Here is a 20,838-nt window from a genome sequence, read left to right as displayed (position 1 = left end):
AAAAGAGGCCTACCTCCACATTCCCATTAGGGAGTCCTGCAGAAAATATCTCCGCTTCAAGGCAAGAGCTCAACACTTTCAGTTCTGTGCACTTCCCTTTGGCTTATCTACTGCTCCCTGAGTTTTCACAAAATGCCTGGCTCTGGCCATTGCCTTTTGCAGACAGATATGTTCAAATTTTACCCCTACTTAGATGACTGCCTTATTCAGGCAGACAGCCAGGAAAAGTTGCTCAAAGACCTGGCCTTTGTAAAGGATCTATTAATCTCCCTAGGGTACACAATCAACGAAAAAAAATCCAAACCGGTACCCACCAAAAAGATAATCTTCCTGGGAGCAAGTCTGGACACAGCATCCCAGGTGGCATGCCTAACACCAGATAAACTAATTTTCCTATCAGCTTACTTCTCTCAACTGGACACCAGGCCCCAGCTTTCTGCAAGGAAAATCCTGCAAGCCCTGGGGTTCATTGCCTCTTGCATACTCCTCATTCCATATGCCAGACTGCATATGAGGAAACGTCAGTGGTACCTAAAGAACCTTTGGTGTCAACACACTCAAGATCTGGAAACTCTTCTACCTATTATTCCTTGCCTGAGGAAGGAATTTCTTTGGTGGGCTACAGCCTGCTCCCACAAGGGACTGCTCTTCTCCCCACACCCTGCTGCCCAGACCGTCACCACAGATTCATCAGACTACACTTGGGGTGCACACCTGGACAGCAGGTGCATTCACGGCCAGTGGAACCCCCCCCAGCAACTTCCCCTGCACATCAATCAAAAAGAGATGATGGCTGTGCGGCAGGCCTTGATAGCTTTCAAACCCCTTCTCTCTCCAGGGGTTCTCCTGATCAAAACAGACACCACCACTTTGATGTGGTTCATCAACAAACAGGGAGGGACTCCTACATGCTATGCAGGCTGGCCATGACCCTTTGGTTTACAGCCTCTTCCATGCAACTACACCTGTTAGCACAATACCTGCCAGGCTCTCTCAACTCCTTGGCAGACCAATTAAGCAGAAAACTTTTGGACCCCCATGAGTGGCAGCTCAACAGAAACACCTTCTTCCTAATAACTCAGAAATGGGGAACCCTGGAGGTCGACCTCTTTGCCTCCCACACCAACCATCAGCTCAGCAAATTTTGCACTAGGGAGCATCACTGCATTGCATGGAAAGTGGATGCCCTGTCCTTCCCCTGGGAAAACCTCTCTGTCTATGCCTTTCCTCCCCTACCTCTCATTCCCAGGGTACTGCTCAAAATAAGGGAGGAAAAATTAAGGACCATTCTCATAGCTCCAGACTGGCCCAGACAGCATTGGTACACCTTGCTTTGCAGCCTGTCCCTACTGCTTGCATGGAATCTTCCTCATATTCCAAATCTCCTAACCCAGAGGGAAGGGGAATTCATACATTCTGAATTGCAGACACTCAATTTGGCAACTTGGCTTATACCCTGACCCCTTGACCAATCTGCCATCCTCAGTAAACAGGTTCTGGATGTTATCCGAGAGGCCAGATGCCCTAGCACCAGAAAGTCTTATGCAGATAAACGGAAAAGGTTCTGCACCTGGATCCAGGCTAAAGGGGCCAGTACGGCACAGCCATCCATCCCTCTCATCCTGGATTACTTAGCTGACCTACTACACAGTGGTCTTTCTCTCCTCTCAAAAAATTCATGCATCTGCTATTACTGCTCATTTTCCCACTGAGCAGCCTCTCTTTTCACACCCTCTTTTTTCACACCCTCTGATTAAACAGATGTTCTTCATTTTTCACTGTTGCAGTTATTACATTTGGGTTATCTGCTTGCAGGTAGCCCTCAGCCGGCCTGATTATCAAAGTCCTGGGTCCTGCGTCGGTTGCTGTCCCTTCTTCCTGGGTCCTGCGTCGGTTGCTGTCCCTTCTTCCATGATGTCAGGTCATCAGGGGTATAAAACATGCAGCCGACGTCATTACATCAGTCTTTCTTGCCGTGCGGTGCCTGAAGCAGAAGCAGTTCGCAAGTGCCGGTCGGCCGACACCTGAAATTTTCATTTTCGGGTTTCAGAACCAAAGTCTTCAACTAAAGCTAAGTACCCCATTGGGAAACTTTTTCTTGCTCCTTACCGATGTCAGTAAAAGTTAATTGCATTACTTGTGGAAAGCAAATGCCTAATAAAGATTTTCATTCATACTGTATTCCTTGCCTAGGCCCTGACCATGAAGTACCTTGCTGTCGGTTTTGTGGTTTATTTAATTGGCGCACTATCCATTGCCTGTATATTTCAGTTCTCTGTTTAATTATCCAGAAATATCGTCTGTTAGTCATACGATTACCTGGATTCTGAAAAACGCAAAGATAAAGACAGCCGCCGAGGTCCAAAACAGCCGACGACGCTTCTCCTAAGCCAGTCGCCAGTTCGCCGGTACTCCGTGAGGCGCTTTTGCAGCCCCTGATACGCTCTACTTCTGATTCACAGGCCTCTACTGAGACCCAATAGGAGTCCTGTATACTGTGAGATGCTTCAACTATGGAACCCGCTGCTGTCTCTACCTTGGATGGGTCCGGAGCCGCTGTGCTGGCACCGGCTTCTGACAGTGTATTCAGGCCTACGGACTTGCATATTAAACCGCCTCCTCCTTTACTTAGGCCTAAATCTTGATCTATGCCTCAAAAACAGACGCTTAGGCCTCTATGCCTAGAAAACAAATAAGAATGGCTGAAGATCTAATAACTGTAATCAGGGGTAGCCAACCCCTCTTCTAAGAGGCCTAGGACTGAAGTTGATTATGAATCTTCTGATCAGGATTCTGTTTTTTCTGATTCTTCTAATCTGGATTTGCCCTTATCTACTTATGAAGATTCTGATGCAGAGGACTCAATTCCCTCTGCTTCCCCTCCTGAGGATTTTTCCTTTGGGGAAACCTTGCATACTCTATGGGAGCATTTCCACTGGGGAAAGCCAGGATTTTTCTGATTCAAAAAAGAGGCTTAGGGATTTCCTTCTCCTACCTCAGCATAGGCCTTTAGTTATTCCTGCTGTACTAGACATTGTTGATGATGCTTTTTTGGAATCTAGTTTGGCCACTGATTCCCTGCCTCCTACGCCCAGAAAACTTGACAGATACTACAGGGTCCCCGAGTCCCACAAGTTCCTTTTTAAAAATCCTATCACAGATCCAGAGACTATTTCACAGTGGCGCAAGGGCATTAAGGCTTCTACGACTAAAAATCCTACCCCTTCTGATACAGACTCCAGGGCGCTGGATAGATGGGTTAAGGAGGTTTATACTTCTGCAAACTTGGCCATTAGGTCTTTAAACTGCCAGTTTCATATGTTAAAGTATCAGCAACATGTTATTGGACTGCTTAAACAGAAAATGATTCTGATTCCTGACTGTGTGGAAAGTAAAGAATTACAGGATTTAATGCATTCTGCTGAACAAGTTAGAAAACATACTTTGCAATGTAGTTTTGATTCATTAGAGGCCACTTGCAGGCTTGTTGTTGCTGGGTCTGCACTCGGAAGGCATGCTTGGCCTAAGGAGCAATCTTTGCTTGATCATGTTAAAGCTAAATTGTTGGATGCTCCTTTAAATCAGGCCGCAACAAGGCTGAGAAAGTTCTTAAAAAGATGGAAGATAAAGCTAAATCTATGCAAAGCATTAAAGATTTTTTACAAGTTCAGCATCCTAGATTTAGTAGGCACTGGCCCTCTAAGAACTGGTCCTTTCCAGCCCCTTCAAGGTCTTCTCAAGCCAAACCTAGACACAGCAAAACCCCCAGGTTTCAGTCCCAGGGGACATACAGAACTAAGCAGTGGGGGGCTCCACTTCCAAATCTGGGAATAATAAGACTCCCCCTATGGTAAACTGTCTCAGTGACTTCCTTTTAAAATTTCCAAGCACTTATCAACTTTGTCTTTGAGGAGGAAAGATTGCTCTTCATGCAAAGAACTGGGAACTCATTACCCAGGACAAGTGGGTTTTAAATATAGTGTCCCAGGGATACAGATTTCACTTCCACACGTTGCCAACACCAAGCGGGTGGCCAGACCACCAAAACAGGGGACTACCTTTCACACCACCCCCTGCCGCCCAAACCCTAACAAACGCATCAGACTATGCATGGGGGGCATGGAAGTGCATTCAGGGCATATGGAACCCAAGTCAAATGCACCTGCATATCAATCAAAAAGAAATGTTAGCTGTACAGAATGCTCTGACAGCCTTCAAGGACCACATTCTTCCAGGACAACTAATGGTAAAGATGGACAACACCACTGTTATATGGTACATAAGCAGGGGGGTACACATTCTTACCCCCTCTGCAGACTAGCCATGGCATTGTGGAACACAGCCTTAAGATACCAAGTGCACCTACAAGCTCAATTCCTGCCAGAAAAATGGGGAGCCCAGATATAGACCTGTTTGCCTCTCCCCAGCACTACCAATTGGACACATTTTCCCCACAGACAAGCCTGGAAAGTGGATGCTCTATCCTTCAGCTGGAAAAAACTCTGTCTATGCCTTCCCCCCTCTGCTCACCAAAATACTAATAAAAATCAAACAGGACAAACCAAGGATGATTTTGATTGCTCCAGACTGGCTGCGCCACCACAGGTAAGCCCTCCTGCACAGTGTGTCATGGTTATCTCCATGGCACCTGCCTCAGACTCCTTCCCTGCTGTCTCAGCAGGAGAACCAGATTCTGCCCCCTCAGCTTCTAACACTGAACCTTGCAACCTGGCTAATTACTTAATCTCTCCTTTACCATCCCTCAGCAAACCTGTGATGGATATCATTTTAGAGGCAAGGAAGCCTAGTACTAGAAAATCCTATGCTGAAAAATGGAAAAGATACTCTCCCTGGAACCAATCTCAAGGGATGAGCACAGCAGCACCCAATTTACTTCAGATTTTACAATACTTAACTGAGATGCTTCACAAGGGCCTGTCTTTTTCCTCCATTAAAATCCACGCCTCAGCCATTTCAGCTCATAACACAGAACATCCCATCTTCTCTCATCCACTGCTTAAGCAGTTCCTCAGAGGGGCCAAAAATTTGAGATCACCAAGGAGAGCTCCAACCCCAGCCTGGGACCTTAACTTTGTCTTGGAGAAACTCACTCTACCTCCTTTCGAGCCAGCTGCTTCTGCAGACTTAAAATTTATTTCTTGGAAAACAGCTTTACTTTAGCTATCACTTCAGCTAGAAGGGTATCTGAATTACAGGCCCATATGGCAGTGGAGCCTTTCATCATCTTTCATGCGGACAGGGTGTCCCTCAGAACCAGTCAATCCTTCATGCCCAAGGTGGTTTCCAGTGTGGCTCTTAATCAGTCCATTCATTTGCCAACCTTCTTTCCCAGTCCACAGAATAAAGGGGAATGGATACGGGGAACAGATACTGCATTCCTTAGATGTGCACAGACAACTTAGATTCTACTTGGACAGGACTAAACCTCAAAGAAAATCTGAACAACTGCTGGTGCCATTTGCTGCAGGGGAAGGCTATTTCAAAGCAAACCATTTCTAAATGGATAAGCCATTGCATTCATTTCTGCTATAAGCACTATGGAAAGCCTATCCCCCAGGGGATCAGACCTCACTCCACCAGGGCTGCATCTACCTCTACAGCCTTTCTCAGAGGCGTCCCTACCAGGGACATCCTAGAAGCTGCTACCTGGAGTTCTGTACATACTTTCACCAAGCATTATCATTTGCCAATTTTCTCTAAATCCAGAGCTGGTTTTGCCACTGCAGTCTTGTAGGGCCTTATAGCTGGCCCTAATGCTATCTAAATTTCTCCTCCCGACCATAGATTTAGGAATCTACCCAAATGTAATGACTGCAACAGTGAAACACGAACATAGTACAGTTGTGTACACTTACCATAAATGTAGATGTTAGAGTGTATTCAATGTTGCAGTCCTGGTTAGCCTCCCTCCAGCCCCCTAACTTCTTTTGGCTATACCTCTACTCTCCTTTACTATGCTTAAAAGCCTTTTTGGTGTATTTGCTTTTTTGTTGGAGGTATACCTTTCTACTTTTATATTTAATTGCTTCCCATTAGGGGGGCACCTGACATCTGGGGCAAGAAAAACTGATGTAATGGCGTCGGCTGCATGTTTTATACCCCTGATGACCCAACGTCATGGAAGAAGGGACAGTAACCGACCCAGGACCCAAGACTTTGTTAATCAGGCCGACTGAGGGCTACCTGCAAGCAGATAACCCAAATGTAATGACTGCAATAGTGAATACACTTTAACATCTACATTTATGGTAAGTGTACACAACTGTACTTTCTTGCATTGAGCAGTTTGGAATTTTGTTTGTTTGCTTGTTATATTTTGTGATTAATGCAGCCTGTTGTGCATATGGTGTATTTGCAGTTGTACTGGGTGTTAAGATGTAGAAAGATGGAAAAATAGCTTGATTGCAAAAATGTTTGAAGTATGGGGTGTTTTCAGATGAAGTGCAAGTAGGGAAATTATGCATGAAGGAGTTAAAGAATATCAGAAAAAAATTATTTTATGGAAAGTATAAAAAAAGGAAAAAAATGCAAAGAATTGTATCAGAAGGTGGTGTGTAATTTTTATTAACCTCTTATATAATCAATCCCACTACACAAAGGTGGGGCATCCACTGTACTCAACTGTAGGCCTATAGCTATTCTCACTCCTTTTGCTATGATCCTTGAAGAATGTGTTCACATACCACTGCTGCAGTATCTACTACCCCCTTCCCAACATGGGTTTATGCCTAAACACAGCACAACTACAGCCCTTGTTAACTTCACTAATTCAATTAATAATCTCAGAAACAATGGTCTCCATGTCTCTATCTTTCTGGCTATGTCAAAAGCTTTTGACAGTTTCCCACCAGGCATTTCTCATTCAACTAGCCTCCCTAAATTTATATATGTCCACCATGTTATGGTTTCTTATCTGTTTATCAGACTGCCAGCAACCAGTTAAATGGAATAATGAACTATTACCCTAGCTAACTGTCTCAGTTGGGATACCCCAAGAGTCCGTAATTGGTTCACTACTGTTCTTCATATTCACAAATCAATTTTTCACAGCCACTCCATGCAACAATTATTCAGTATGCTGACAATTTCTCCCTTATTTGCTGTAACAGCAGCAGTGATCCAAGTTAACAGCTGTTACTATGGTATGTTCCTTACACAATTGTACTTTTCTCATGCTTCAGCACTGATGTGCAACTGTGTGAAAAGACCTTGTTTCACAGGAACTGTTTGGATGCCATCATAGCAGTACTTTCTAACAAGTTTGCATTGGCATGCCTCATCTTTGAAGCGTTTGTAATGATGATGATTGCTGTACTTTGTAGTTATGCATTTGCTATTCAAACCTATCGGTTTCGGATCCAACTCGGACACCTACCAAAGCTCCAGGCTCAGACATCTGAGCTTCTCTCCTTTGCATAATGCTCCTCTCCTCCAAATACCTCAGATCTTATTTGCTGCGCCCTCCTTCACACAAGAGTACTTCAGTGGACCTTAGCAATACAATGGTCTTTCCTGCTCTACCCATTAAATTACCCAATCAGGATTTCTTGAGCATGCAGACAAGTCTCTCCTGTGTGGATCCCATCCGTGGATCTTCTCTAGGCCTGCCCGTTCATCCTAACCCCTTGCACGGCCACTATAACCATGGACGCGTCCCAATTCGGGTGGGGGGCATTGTCTGAGGCAAACTGTCCAAGGCATATGGTCCCCCTAAAGACCAATCAGCATATAAACATTCTGGAGATGAGAGCATTGCTTTTTGTATTGCAAACCCGTCATTCCTCTTTTCCAACGGGAACTGTTGCAATTCACAGACAAGCCTGTCAGTGGTCTGGTACATCAGCAGGCAAAGTGGAACCAGGTCTTGCCCCTTGTTTCGAGAGGCCATAAGATTGTGGCAGTGGGCAGTTTCCTCCAACTGCTTTCTCATAGCAACACACATTCTGGGGAAGTTGAATATCCTGGCAGACAGGCTCAGCAGGACAATTCTGCTGTTCAATGAATGGTATCTGAATCCTAAAGTGGCAGATATGATCATCCAGAGATGGGGTCAACCTTGCTGTGATCTTTTTGCGTCTCCTCCAATATCAAGTGCAGTGAGTTTTTTGCCCTGAACCCTCCTCAGGGACAGTCACTGAGAGATATTCTAGTCCGTGTTTGGCCGCCCGGTCTACTGTCTATCCCCCCTCTTCTGCTCATTCCCAAATTTCTGAAAAAAGCTCAGGGGTTGAAATGCCAAGTGATCCTCATTGCCCCCTTTTGGCCCCAACAAGTCTGGTTCCTCTTCCTTTGGTCTAACCTAGTTTGTCCACCTTGGACTCTGGATGCCTCTCCAGATCTATTGTCTCATCCCTCGGGACACTCCCATCCGGAGTTTCTGAACCTGAAACTAACCGCTTTGGTTACTCTGCTTCCAGTGATGCCTAGAATGCCCGGACTTTCTCCCCCAGTTAGCAAAATTTTGATTGTGGCACACAAACCATCCACAAGGAAGTTGTACAGTAGTAAGTGGAAAAGATTCTCCATTTGGGCTCATTAGAACAATCTAGATCTTTTTACATCCCCGGTTCCTGCTGTGTTGGAATTCCTGGCGTATATTTTTTGTAATGGGGTTAGTTTTTCAACGATGAAAGTGCAACTGGCGGCCCTTTCCAATTTTCATATGGGGGAAATTCATTCTTTCTAGTTTCATCCAAGTTCTGCAAGGCCGCCTTAAACGGTATCTTTCTCCTTTGTCGTCTTAAGGAACCTGCACTCCCCTGGGATCTCACCTTGGTTTTACTGGCTTTAGTCTCACCTCCCCTTTCAAACCTTCAGCTAAGGTAGATTTAAAGTTTCTGACCTGGAAAACAGTGTTGTTGGTAGCTGTTACTTCATCCAAAAGAGTATGGACTAGACAATCTGAATTACAGGCTTTGTTGTGCAAGCCTCCATATTTGATTTTTCTCAAGGGCAGAGTTACTTTGTGCGCTAACCCTTCCTTTCTGCCCAAGGTCGCTTCTGAGGCTGACATAAACCACGTTCTCAATCTGCCTGTATTCTTCCCTAATTTTCAAAATAGGAGAGAGTATCTGCTTCATACTTTGGTTGTACATAAACAACTCCGCTTCTATTTGGATAGAAACAAAACTTTGTGGAAATCTGAACATCTTTTCATTTCTTTTTCCAAGTCTAAGTTGGTAAACCAGTTTCCAAGGTTACACTGGCTCATTGGATTACTAGTTGCATTAAGCTTGCGTATTCCACAAAGGGCATCCCCTTACCATGTCACATTAAGGCCCATTTTACTAGGTCTGTTTCCACCTCTTCAGCCTTTTGGTCGAAATTTCTCATTGATGAAATTTGTGCAGCCGCTGCTTGGTCATACCATCATACCTTTATTTCACATTACAAACTAGACATTAATTCTAGGAAAAGGTCATGCTTTGGTTCTGCTGTGCTCTGAAAAATCCTTCCTTGATGACCGCCCAAGTTTTTCTGTAGCTGGGGACTCTGTCATATAGGTTGAAGAGCAAATGAAGGCAACATCATCAGATAAAGACATTTTGTACTCACCCTGACATTCCATCTGTGTTGCCTCTCATTTGCTCTTCAGCCTTCACTCCTTCCATCCCCCTACCCTTTGAAGGACTTTTTGACAGATACTACTTCCTGTTTGAGCTCCTGAAATATTCCTTAGACTTATCCTATTGTCTCTAGGTGACTTCTTTCAACTTGTATGATATGATTATGTGATATAATATGATACAGCAAACTCGAGCTGAGGGATTTGGAGGAGGAGGAGCATTATGGTTAGAGGAGGAGCTCGGGTGTCAGAGCCTGGAGCTTTGATATGTGGCTGAGTCGGATTTAATGCTCTGATCCGAAACCCATAGGTTGAAGAGCAAATGAGAGGCAACAACACAGATGGAACATTATGATGAGTACATGACTTTTTTTTTCCTTACAGTAAAGTTTAAGATGATTTCAAGCTTGTAGCTACAGTGCCTTTGTAGTAAGTAGCATCAACACTTAATTTTCAAGTATATTGTAGTAACTTGAGTTTTTTTCTGCAGAACTGTTATGCAATACTGACTGATGAATATGAAAGATACTTTCTAGATGTTCTTCGTGTTTCACTGTTACAGTCATAACTGTAGGGTGCTCCTGCCGACAGGCAGCCCGAGGTCGGCCAGAATTCCAAAGTCTGGGTCCGGCGTCGGCTGTACCAGCAAGTACCCTGACGTCAGAACATAGAGGTATAAAGCTGACAGCTGACGCCATCTTCTCCAGTCTTTCTTGCCGTGCGGTGGAAAGCAGCTTGCAAGTTGTTGGTTGGCGGATTCCGGACAACGTGCTTTGATTGTCGTCGGTCCGAAGTCGTCGTCTTCTCTTCTCAAGCTAAGTACCCCGTTGGGGAAACTTTTTTCTTGCTCCTCCGATGTCAGAAAAAGTTAATTGTATATCGTGTGGAAAACAAATACCTCATAAAGATTTCCACTCTTACTGTCTTCCTTGCTTGGGCCCTGACCACGACGTTTCTTGCTGTCGGTTTTGTGCCAGGTTTAATTCTCGCACTATTAAGCGTAGGTACGATTGGGCCTTGAATTATTTCGGTAGACGGTTCAATTATAGGATGTCGTCGGATACTTTACCGGCAACCGGAATTCACAAGAAACGCAAGGACAAGGATAGGCCTCCGAGGTCCAAACAGGATACTTTGCAGCTGGAGCCAGCTTCGGGTTCGGCGGTCGTCAGTGAGGTGCTTTTGCAGCCCCTGTTGTCAGCCACTTCGGAACCGATGGCCAACACGGACTCCCATGGGGAGCCAACTAGGCCTAGTATTTCAGCTGCTGCAGGACCTTCGGACATCGCTCCTTCAGATGGGTCCGGAACCGCTGTGCAGGTACCGGCTTCTGAAGGGGTTTTCAGGCCTTCTCATATCACTATTACTACAAAGACAAAGGCAAAGTCAAAGACCCCTGTTAAGCCAAGGGTTTCTTCTCAAGCTTCTTCGGATTCAGCTCCCAAGACCCAGAAGCAATTATTAAGAATGGCTGAAGATTTGCTTACTATGATTAGGGGCTCTCACCCTCCTCCTGAAAAAAGGCCTAGGCAGGATATTCCTTTGGATTCCTCTGATCAGGCTTCTGTGTCTTCAGTCTCTTCCTCTGACAAGGATTATTCTTTTCCTCCCTATGAGGATTCTGATGCAGAGGACTCTATTCCCTCTGCTTCTCCCCCTGAAGATTTTTCTTTTGGGGTAACTTTGCATGAGATGAGAGAGCATTTTCATTGGGAAGGTCAGGATTATTCCGCTACCAAGAAGAGACTTAGGGAGTTTCTCCTTCTCCCTCAACACAGACCTTTGGCTATTCCTCCTGTTCTTGATATTGTGGATGATGCTTTCTCTGAAGCTAACCTGAATCCTGATTCCTTTCCGCCTGCTCCTTCTACGCCGGATAGATTTTACAGGGTCCCTGATTCCCATCAATTTTTGTACAAGAACCCTTCTGCAGATCCTGAAACTATTTCTCAGGGTTCCAAGGCTGCTAAGGCCACTTCATCTAAAAATCCTATTCCCTCTGAAAAGGATTCTCGTGGCTTGGACAGATGGGGCAAAAAGGTGTATACTTCTGCTACTCTTTCTATTAGAGCTTTAAATTGCCAGTTTCATATGTTCAAGTATCAGCAATTTCTTTTGTCTGTTTTAAAGCAAAAACTTTCTACCTTTCCTGCATGTGCAGAGGACAAGGAATTACAGGATGTATTACATGCAACTGAACAAGTTAGCAAACATAGTTTACATTGTGGTTTTGATGCCTTGGAGGCTTCTTGCAGGGCCGCAGCCTCTGGTACTGTTATCAGGAGACATGCTTGGCTTTGAGAACAGAATTTACCTGAGCAAGTTAAGGCTAAATTGTTAGATGCCCCTGTTCAGCATGATGTTTTGTTTGGGTCTAAGGCTGAGGAGGTTATTAAAAAGATGGAAGATAAAGCGAAATCTATGCAGACTGTTAAAGATTTCTTACAAGTTCAGCCTCCTAGATTTTCCAGAAATTGGCCCTCCAAAAATTGGTCCTTTCCCACGTCTGACAGGCCTCAAAGGGGAAGATATAGACGCTCCAGAGGTCGGGCTCAGGCCTCTTACAGGTCCAGACAATGGTCTGCTTCATCCCCTAGAAGGGGAGAAGACATATCTCAATCACAAAGGAAGCAGACCCAATGACTCCCTCTGTTGGGCTACAGGTCCTCCTTGCCTGGAAGCCCCTCTCGGAGGAAAACTTTCTCTTTTCTACCAAAATTGGACGCATATTACCCAAGACAAATGGGTTTTAGACGTGATTTTAAGAGGTTACAAGTTCCACTTTCATTCTCTACCAAGGTCTTTTGGTTGGCCAGATCTGCCAAAACATCAATGGTCAGAGGCCTTAAATCAAGTGGACGCTTTATTGGCCATGAGAGCTATAGAACCTGTTCCACTTTCAGAAATGGGAAAAGGTTTTTATTCAAGACTATTTCTGGTCCCAAGAAAACAAAACTCATGGAGACCTATTCTGGACCTTTCAGTATTGAACACCTATCTGGAAATTCCAAAATTCAAGATGCTTACTCTACAACAACTTCTTCCAATGCTCTCCCAGGATGCTTGGATGGTGACATTGGACTTAAAGGAAGCCTACTTACACATCCCCATCAGGCAGGAACGCAGAAAATACCTCAGATTCAAGGCAGGTTTGAGGCATTTTCAATTCTCTGTACTGCCCTTTGGCTTATCTACTGTGCCCAGAGTCTTTACCAAGTGTCTGGCTCCAGTAGTAGCTTATTGCAGACTCCAAGGGATTCAAATTTATCCCTATCTGGATGACTGCCTTATTCAGGCGGACAGCAAAGACCTTCTGCTTCAACATCTGCAGTTTGTTCAACGTCTTCTCCTACTTCTGGGATTTTCAGTGAACACAAAAAAGTCACATCTGATCCCCTCTCAGCAAATGATTTTTTTAGGAGCTCTTCTAAACACAAGCTTGCAAAGGGCCTTCCTCACTCCAGAAAAACAATTACAACTGGCCTCAATTTTCAAGACCTTGGCTACTTTAACTCAGCTCACTGCAAGGAAATTCCTGCAGGCATTGGGCTACATGGCTTCTTGCATCCTGTTGATTCCAAATGCAAGGCTTCATATGAGAAAACTTCAATGGTACCTAAAGAGTGTATGGTCACAGCATTACCACAGTCTGGACACAACGATTCCACTGATTCCCTGCCTCCAAAAAGAGTTCCTTTGGTGGTCCAGGGCTTGTGCTTTAAACGAAGGGAATCCCTTTCGTCTGCCTCAACCTTCTCAGATCATAACCACGGATGCTTCGGATTATGCTTGGGGAGCTCATTTTCTAGACATTTGCCAGCAGGGCTCTTGGACAAAGAAGCATCTTCCCTGGCACATCAACTTGAAGGAAATGTTGGCAGTCCAAAATGCTCTTCTAGCCTTCCAGAATCTTTTGCAACCAGGGCCTCTTCTGATTCATACAGACGATACCACAGTCATGTGGTACATAAACAAGCAAGGGGGCTCTCACTCTTACCCCCTTTGCAGACTAGCCATGAGTTTATGGGACACAGCTTTAAATATGAATCTGCATCTTCAAGCTCAATTCATTCCAGGAAAACAGAACCTCTTAGCAGACAGCCTAAGCAGAAACCTGTTGGATCCTCATGAATGGATGCTGGACCCCAACTTGTTCATCAGGATTACTGCAGTTTGGGGTTGTCCTCAGATCTGTTTGCATCCCATCTCAATCATCAGTTGCCTCTCTTTTGCACCAGGTCCTTCCACAAAACAGCGTGGAAAGTGGATGCCCTGTCATTCAGCTGGAGGAATCTTTCGGGATATGCCTTCCCTCCTCTTCCTCTTCTGCCTCGGGTGTTACTGAAAATAAAGCAGGACAAACCAAAGATTATCATTTTGATAGCTCCAAATTGGCCAAGGCAGTTTTGGTATCCAACTTTGAAACACCTATTCTTGGAACCTCCATGGATTCTACCTCTGATCCCTTCTCTTCTGTCCCAGCATCAGGGTCAGATGCTACACTCTCAAATCAAGACTCTGTGCCTGGCAACTTGGCTCTACAAGGGCCTTTGATTCCTTCTTCTCTTCCCAAACAAGTTTTGGATGTTCTTTTAGAAGCTAGGCGGCCTAGCACTAGAAAATCTTATGCTTCTAAATGGAAACTATTTTGTATTTGGATGCAGGATCGAGGTTCAGATCCTCTTTTGCCTGATATTTCTTCCATTTTACTTTACCTCTCAGACCTTTTGCTTAAAGGCCTCTCCTTTTCCTCCATCAAAATCCATGCTTCTGCTATCTCGGCTCATTTCAACACTGATCCTCCCATCTTTTCTCACCAGCTGGTGAGACAATTTTTGAGAGGAGCTAAGAATTTAAGACCTCCCAGAACTCCTCCTGTTCCTGCTTGGGATCTTAATTATGTCTTGGAGAAACTTACTTTGCCTCCTTTTGAGCCTGCTGCGGCTTCGGATATCAAGTTCTTATCCTGGAAAACAGCTATCTTATTAGCATTGACTTCTGCTAGAAGGGTTTCAGAGTTACAAGCTCTCACGGCTGTGGAACCATATCTTATCTTCTACCAAGACAGAGTTTCCTTGAGGACCAATCCTACATTTATGCCTAAGGTGATTTCTAAAGTGGCTCTAAATCAGACTATTCACCTTCCTACCTTCTTTCCAAATCCTCAAAATAAAGGGGAAAGGATCTTACATTCATTGGACGTACACAGACAACTACAATTTTACCTGGACAAAACTAAAGATTTCAGAAAATCTGATCAATTGCTTATCTCTTATGCCTCCAGTTCTCTAGGTAAGGCTATTTCTAAACAAACTATTTCCAAATGGATTGCTCATGGAATAAGGTTTTGTTACTCTCACTATGGGAAACAGATTCCAGGTATTGTTAGAAGTCATTCTACTAGAGCAGCTGCCACCTCAGCAGCTTTTCTCAGAGGAGTTCCTACCAAGGACATTTTGGAAGCTGCCACTTGGAGTTCAGTGCATACTTTTTTTAAGCACTATAATCTCCCTTTGTATTCTAAGTCTAGGGCAGGCTTTGCCTCTGCTGTTTTGCAGGGCCTTCTAGCTGCCCCTTCTTCTGCATAACCTCCTCCCTCATTCACAGCTTTGGGATTCTACCCTACAGTTATGACTGCAACAGTGAAACACGAAGAACATAGTACAGTTGTGTACACCTACCATAAATGTAGATGTTCGAGTGTCTTCACTGTTGCAGTCGGTGTTTCCCTCCCACCAGTCCCCTCTATTTTTCACTTGGTCTCTCTTCCACTTCCTTTGTGGTGTATTTGTGTTTCTATTTGGACACCTTTTGGTTTCTTTGTTGGGGGCTTCTGACATCTGGGGCAAGAAAGGCTGGAGAAGATGGCGTCTGCTGTCAGCTTTATACCTCTACGTTCTGACATCAGGGTACTTGCTGGTACAGCCGACGCCGGACCCAGACTTTGGAATTCTGGCCGACCTCGGGCTGCCTGTCGGCAGGAGCACCGTACAGTTATGACTGCAACAGTGAAGACACTCTAACATCTACATTTATGGTAGGTGTACACAACTGTACTTTCTTACATTCTTGGAAGAAATTCTTTAAGGAGGAATCTGAATGGAATATTGGTATCTTTGCCTGCACTCAATGAGTCTTGTGTAGTACTTGCATCTCTTGCGTATTGTGTTTTTGCAGCCATTTATAACTATGACTTGTTAATTTTTGTATCTGATGTGTATGTATATTGTGTAGAAGATTGCTTGTTGGGGAGTGTAGTTAACCTATGGACTGTGTAAGTAATGTAGAAGTTGAAAAGGCCACAATTTTATTTAACAGACATTTAAATGTGTAGTTACAGGTGAGAAAATATCTGGCAGCCCAGCAGAAGCCAAAATGGTCACAGGTACAGTAATGTTTCTTATTTTGAAATTGTTTTATGTGAGGATATTTAAGCCTTAGTTTTGATGCAGTTTATATCCTTTAAACTATTTGTGAACAGCATTGCTTCCTGTTTATTTTGCTTTCATATGCCCATTTCCATTTTTTTGTTTATGCTCTGCCTTTTGTGTTAGTGGGGCAAATTGATATTTCTACTCAACTTGTGTAGCATTAGAAAAATGAACACAGTTTATACAATAAATGCAATTATCTGGTTATACAAAATGTTGTGGTATATGTCCTTGAGGTAATTTGGGTATGTTTAGCTGAACAACAAAGCATGTAAAGTGCATATTCATTAAACAAACACAAGTTGAGATTAAATATTTGCAGTCTGTGCAGCCGTTGTCTAGTTTGCATGGATATTGAGTGATAATGGGTGCTTTGGTCAGGTATTTTGACAGATTTGATAGAAACTTGATTGACAGTTATAGGGACAGAGTACACTTTTTTTTCATTCTCAACTTACCCACTTAGTCTGACCCAAGGTCATATGGGAGATGAAGTCTGGCCTTGCTTCTGAGAAGGTGCAAGGTAAAACATAAAAAAAAAAAAAAATCATTTCTTGTCCAATATAATTTTTATCTAGGGATGCACACACGCATGCATACACACACATGCACACTCAGTTCTATTGGCTGCCAAAAAAAAAAAAAAATTACTAGAAAATGGAAATCAAAAACTAAACTATAGTTGAAGTATTGAATATTATAAAAGAGGTAGGAAAGATAAATGGAAGAAAGATATTTAGAAATGGGAAGGAGAAATTTGGATAGAAATAAATGAAATTTGTGGGAACAATACATGCAAAACAATATGCAGTAGGAGGAATGAGGTTTAAGGGAATGCAAGAATGGAACAATTTATTTCATGCTGGACTGAAAGTTATAAAGAAAAAGCATATGTAATCTGTGTAAGTGGAAAAATATGGTTTGCTGTCTTTTCTAGAGATGTTTGCATGCATATGCCTTAAGTGACAATTTAATAAAGGTGTACAAGAGGAAAAAAAAGATTAATTTCCAAGTGACCGGTGCATAACTTTCTGTAATGGATTTGTTTGATGATGGATATGAGAGGCCAGTGCGCCTGCAGCAGTTTTAAAATATTTTACTGATAAGTTGTCCGGGGCTACAGTTGGTTTTGAGTTGAGTAAAACATTTCAGAATGGCAGATGTGGAGGCAGGTTAGAGATTTAGTGGAGTTCAGTGATTTACTTGTGAAGTAGGGATATGGAGTGCATAAGGGGGGGTTGTCTTTAAGTGACTGAACTGTTATGTGCATGTGTATCAGCTACTTGCAGTGGTTTGATAATCAAAGGGTTTTATTGTGTGTAATGTTCCTGAATTTGCATTGTGTTGGACCGCAGGAATGACATACTGTTTGCAGTCAGCTATTCAAGTAAAGATGTGGTTGCTACCTACCTAATGTACAAAATTAATATGTTAATTTGTGGCACTGTCTTACACATACATATACTGCCTTGTTTTTGACTGACAATCTCTGAGACTGTGGATTTATTGGATTGTTGACATCACAAAGCTTCTTTTTTAAAACTCTATAGCTTATTACATCTGGTCAGTTACTATTTGAATTCTTCAGGGTTTAGATTTATTTTGGCTATGTGTTTACCATTTTTAAACTACTATAGTTCTACTTTTAGGGTGATTAGTTTTGTTGCTGCATCCCGACTGTGTTTTTGTCAAGTTTCATTGAAACTTGAACTTTTCACCTATTTGACATGCATCTGTATAGAAGCATAAACTGGATGTATTTAAAATATATTGGTATCCAAAGTACTATAGTTCTCTGTGCATTTGCACTATTACTTGCAGGCATCTTTCAAGTTTATATAGTAGAATTACTGTACTTTGGGCTGGATACATCTGGTTCATTGTTTTTGAGATCTCTGTTTTATAGAACTTTGTACATATTACAGGTACTGCAGAGTACAGATTTGTTTCTTTTTAATGAATGAACGAGAACAATGCTTAATTAAAACTTAAATTATGTATGGTAGGGATGGTGGCACTTGGGAGAATGTAGCACTGTGTTACTGCTTTACTGGAATGTTTATCTAGTACTGCTTCACACAGTATTTATTAGGAAGTGTTGCTTCCTTTTCTTGCTTTATACTTGGAGGATATTTACCTTTGCATAACAGCATTTTGTACACTCTTTGCTGTTTAATACAGGACAGCAGGACTGATTAAGAAAACACGGTTTGTTTGTGTCTTTCGGCTTTTCCCGGTTATGGTTCGCCACAGCGGAACTCCAGTCCGCTAATGATTGGCAGTTGATTTATACGTACCGGCTTGCCAGGCCTGACGCACAACCTTCAACGAAGGTACGCCCATTCATGCATGTCTCCACACAGAAGATGCTCTAGCTGAGAATCGAAACGGACAGCGTCTTACTGTGAGGCGACAGCGCTACCGCAGCACCACCACCGCGGGTTAAGAAAATACGGTATAGTTTCATATTTAATCAGAAAAGAATATATATTAAAAGGTAGCTGGATAAAACAGTGTCCTTATGTGTGTTCTGACATGAAATATTAAGAGGCTAGACAGTCTGTTGGAAGTATACCTCACTTAGTAAGAGTGCTGAATAGCTACTCCTTGGGCGAGGTGGTCTTGGCCCTTATTGCTTTTGGTAGAATGTAGCAATTATTGTAGCACACCTAAGTGCTGTCAGCACTAATTGTTCTTCACGGAAATAGCTCCAGTATCTAGTAGTTATGACTACCCCTCCTGGCATGATTAAAGGGGCAGTTCCCTCTGCTTTCTCATATTAACCTGATGCACTTGGACATTCTGAGGCAGTGCAGCAACTGCCTCATGTACACTGACAACCCTCTCCTCTTACCTCCCAACGCTCATACTTGTGAGAGATGCACTGATATCACCAAATTGGAAGCTACGCACTCTCTAGCCAAGACCTGACTAGCTGGTCAAGAGGAGAAGGTCAACATCTGCACCACACCTCATGGAACACACAGTCCTCCAGAACAACCACCATCACATCTCACATAAAAACACAAACCACACACCCACCTTCGCGGAGGCTGTCAGTAGAAATTTACCCAAACAGCAAAGACCTCCAAGACAGAAACCCACTCGACTACCGCAACACAGCACAAACCACAGGAGACGCAGCTCACCTCCACAGGGTGGCCCTCAACCTAAACCCCTAAGACTAAACACCTTGCCCAATACACTAATCATAGGTGACCCAATTGTGAGCACACAGATGTCCCACTCACTAGGTTGAATAAGGAGAAGGTAACAGTCAGCCTGTCTTATCAGGTGCCAGAATCTGACATACAACTTATGCACTCAGGTCACTCCACAACAAGTAGAAGTATGACTGTCATTGTCCATGTGGGTGTGAATGACCTGAGACACACCTCCCTGGACTACAGGAAAAGAGACATGGTGGAGCTCTCTGATTATGTGCCCCAGGCAAGTATGACCTTAGCTCTGAGAAGTATCCTACCGTCACCCAGAATATCGCAGTACAAACAAAAAATGATTGACTTTAACAGTTGGCTAAGTTTCTGGTGTCATTCTAAGGGGATCCAGTATCTGTGTGCTTGGGACGACATGACTGACTGACTTCAATGCTTTGCCAGAGATTGCCTGCATCTGTCACCCCTGGGTTTCCGGGTACTGGCTAAGGTTCTTGCCACCCCTGTAGTGCCTTTTTTATGCGGTGTTCCAAAGACCAAATTACCACCATAACAGCTATAAATAAATGCAATCTGAGGTTCATGCTGCTCATCGTTAGAAGTCTAAATCTCAAGATGCACTCGCTCGAAGCACTCTTCAGAATGGATAACATCGACATCTGTGCTGTAAAGAAGACCTGGTTTTAAAGCAGCAGAAACCACCGCTGTGCTACCAGGCTATAACTCATTCCACACCTTTTGGCCCCAAAACATGAAATGTAGCTCCAAAGACAGTGGTGTCTCTATATTCATAAAGGATATGCACACCTCCAGACTAGTAGCCCAGCATAGTGCATATGAGATGCTTCAGGTACAACTAACATTGGGTGAGATGGCGATCCAGGTCATAGCCTGCTATAAGTCCCCAATCATGTCCCTAGACGTACTCCATGTTCCTAAGTACCCTGGAATCTATAAAAGTCCATACTAGGAGACTTCAACTACCCCTCCATCAACTGGGAGAACTACTCAAGCACCAATACATTGGCCCAAAACTTTCTGGAATTCATCAGTTCCAATGCCCTGGACCAGCTCATAGAGGAAGCAACATCCTTGACCCGGTTATTACTAACATGACCAACCATTGGTTACACCCGTAGTCAATCCCTCCCTTGTCCGATCTGACCATAAACTAATCACCATGGAAATCCATATCTCACCCACACCCCCCGCAAAGGTAACCACCATGAAAAACTTCTCCAAAGCTGACGTTGGGCTCCTAAACACGGAGTTGCATAACTTCACGGCACCCATGCCAATGGAAAATAGCTGCATGACTGCCGAATCATACATCAATGCACTGTACGAACACGTACATAAATGCATGGAGCTAACCATACCCAACAGAGTCAAGATGCTCTCCACCAAAAAAAGGAAGCCAATTTGGTGGTCCCCTGCCATTAATAAACTCTACAACAGAAGGAAGAAACTGTTGCAGGAAAAAGGTGAAGTCCCAAGACTGGAAAATCTCCCTTATTAGCTTCAACAAAAAGTTCAAAAAGTTGAGATCCCTCATCTAATCCTCTAAAGCCAGTTATGAAGGCAGAATTGCAGCAGACACTAAAAACAATCACAAAGCCTTCTATAGTTATATCAAGAACCTCCA

At 43.5% G+C, this 20,838-nt stretch overlaps 1 protein-coding gene across 1 annotated transcript in view; it reads left to right on the top strand.

Moving 5' to 3' along the window:
* BRPF1 (bromodomain and PHD finger containing 1) overlaps positions 1 to 20,838 on the top strand; it is a gene marked incomplete at its 5' end in the record, with an annotated part of 1,674,836 nt that overhangs the window by 690,298 nt on the left and 963,700 nt on the right. The window contains one exon of the mRNA XM_044076412.1: positions 15,921 to 15,971. Within this exon, the coding sequence (XP_043932347.1) occupies positions 15,921 to 15,971 (51 nt within the window). The remainder of the gene's footprint in view (positions 1 to 15,920; positions 15,972 to 20,838) is intronic.

This window comes from Protopterus annectens, chromosome 7.part0 (assembly GCF_019279795.1).
Source record: "Protopterus annectens isolate FY-2018-M chromosome 7.part0, PAN1.0, whole genome shotgun sequence".
Taxonomy (NCBI): domain Eukaryota; kingdom Metazoa; phylum Chordata; order Ceratodontiformes; family Protopteridae; genus Protopterus; species Protopterus annectens.
The sequence above is the reverse complement of the archived record's forward strand: the minus strand, read 5'-3'. Positions and strand labels throughout refer to the sequence as shown.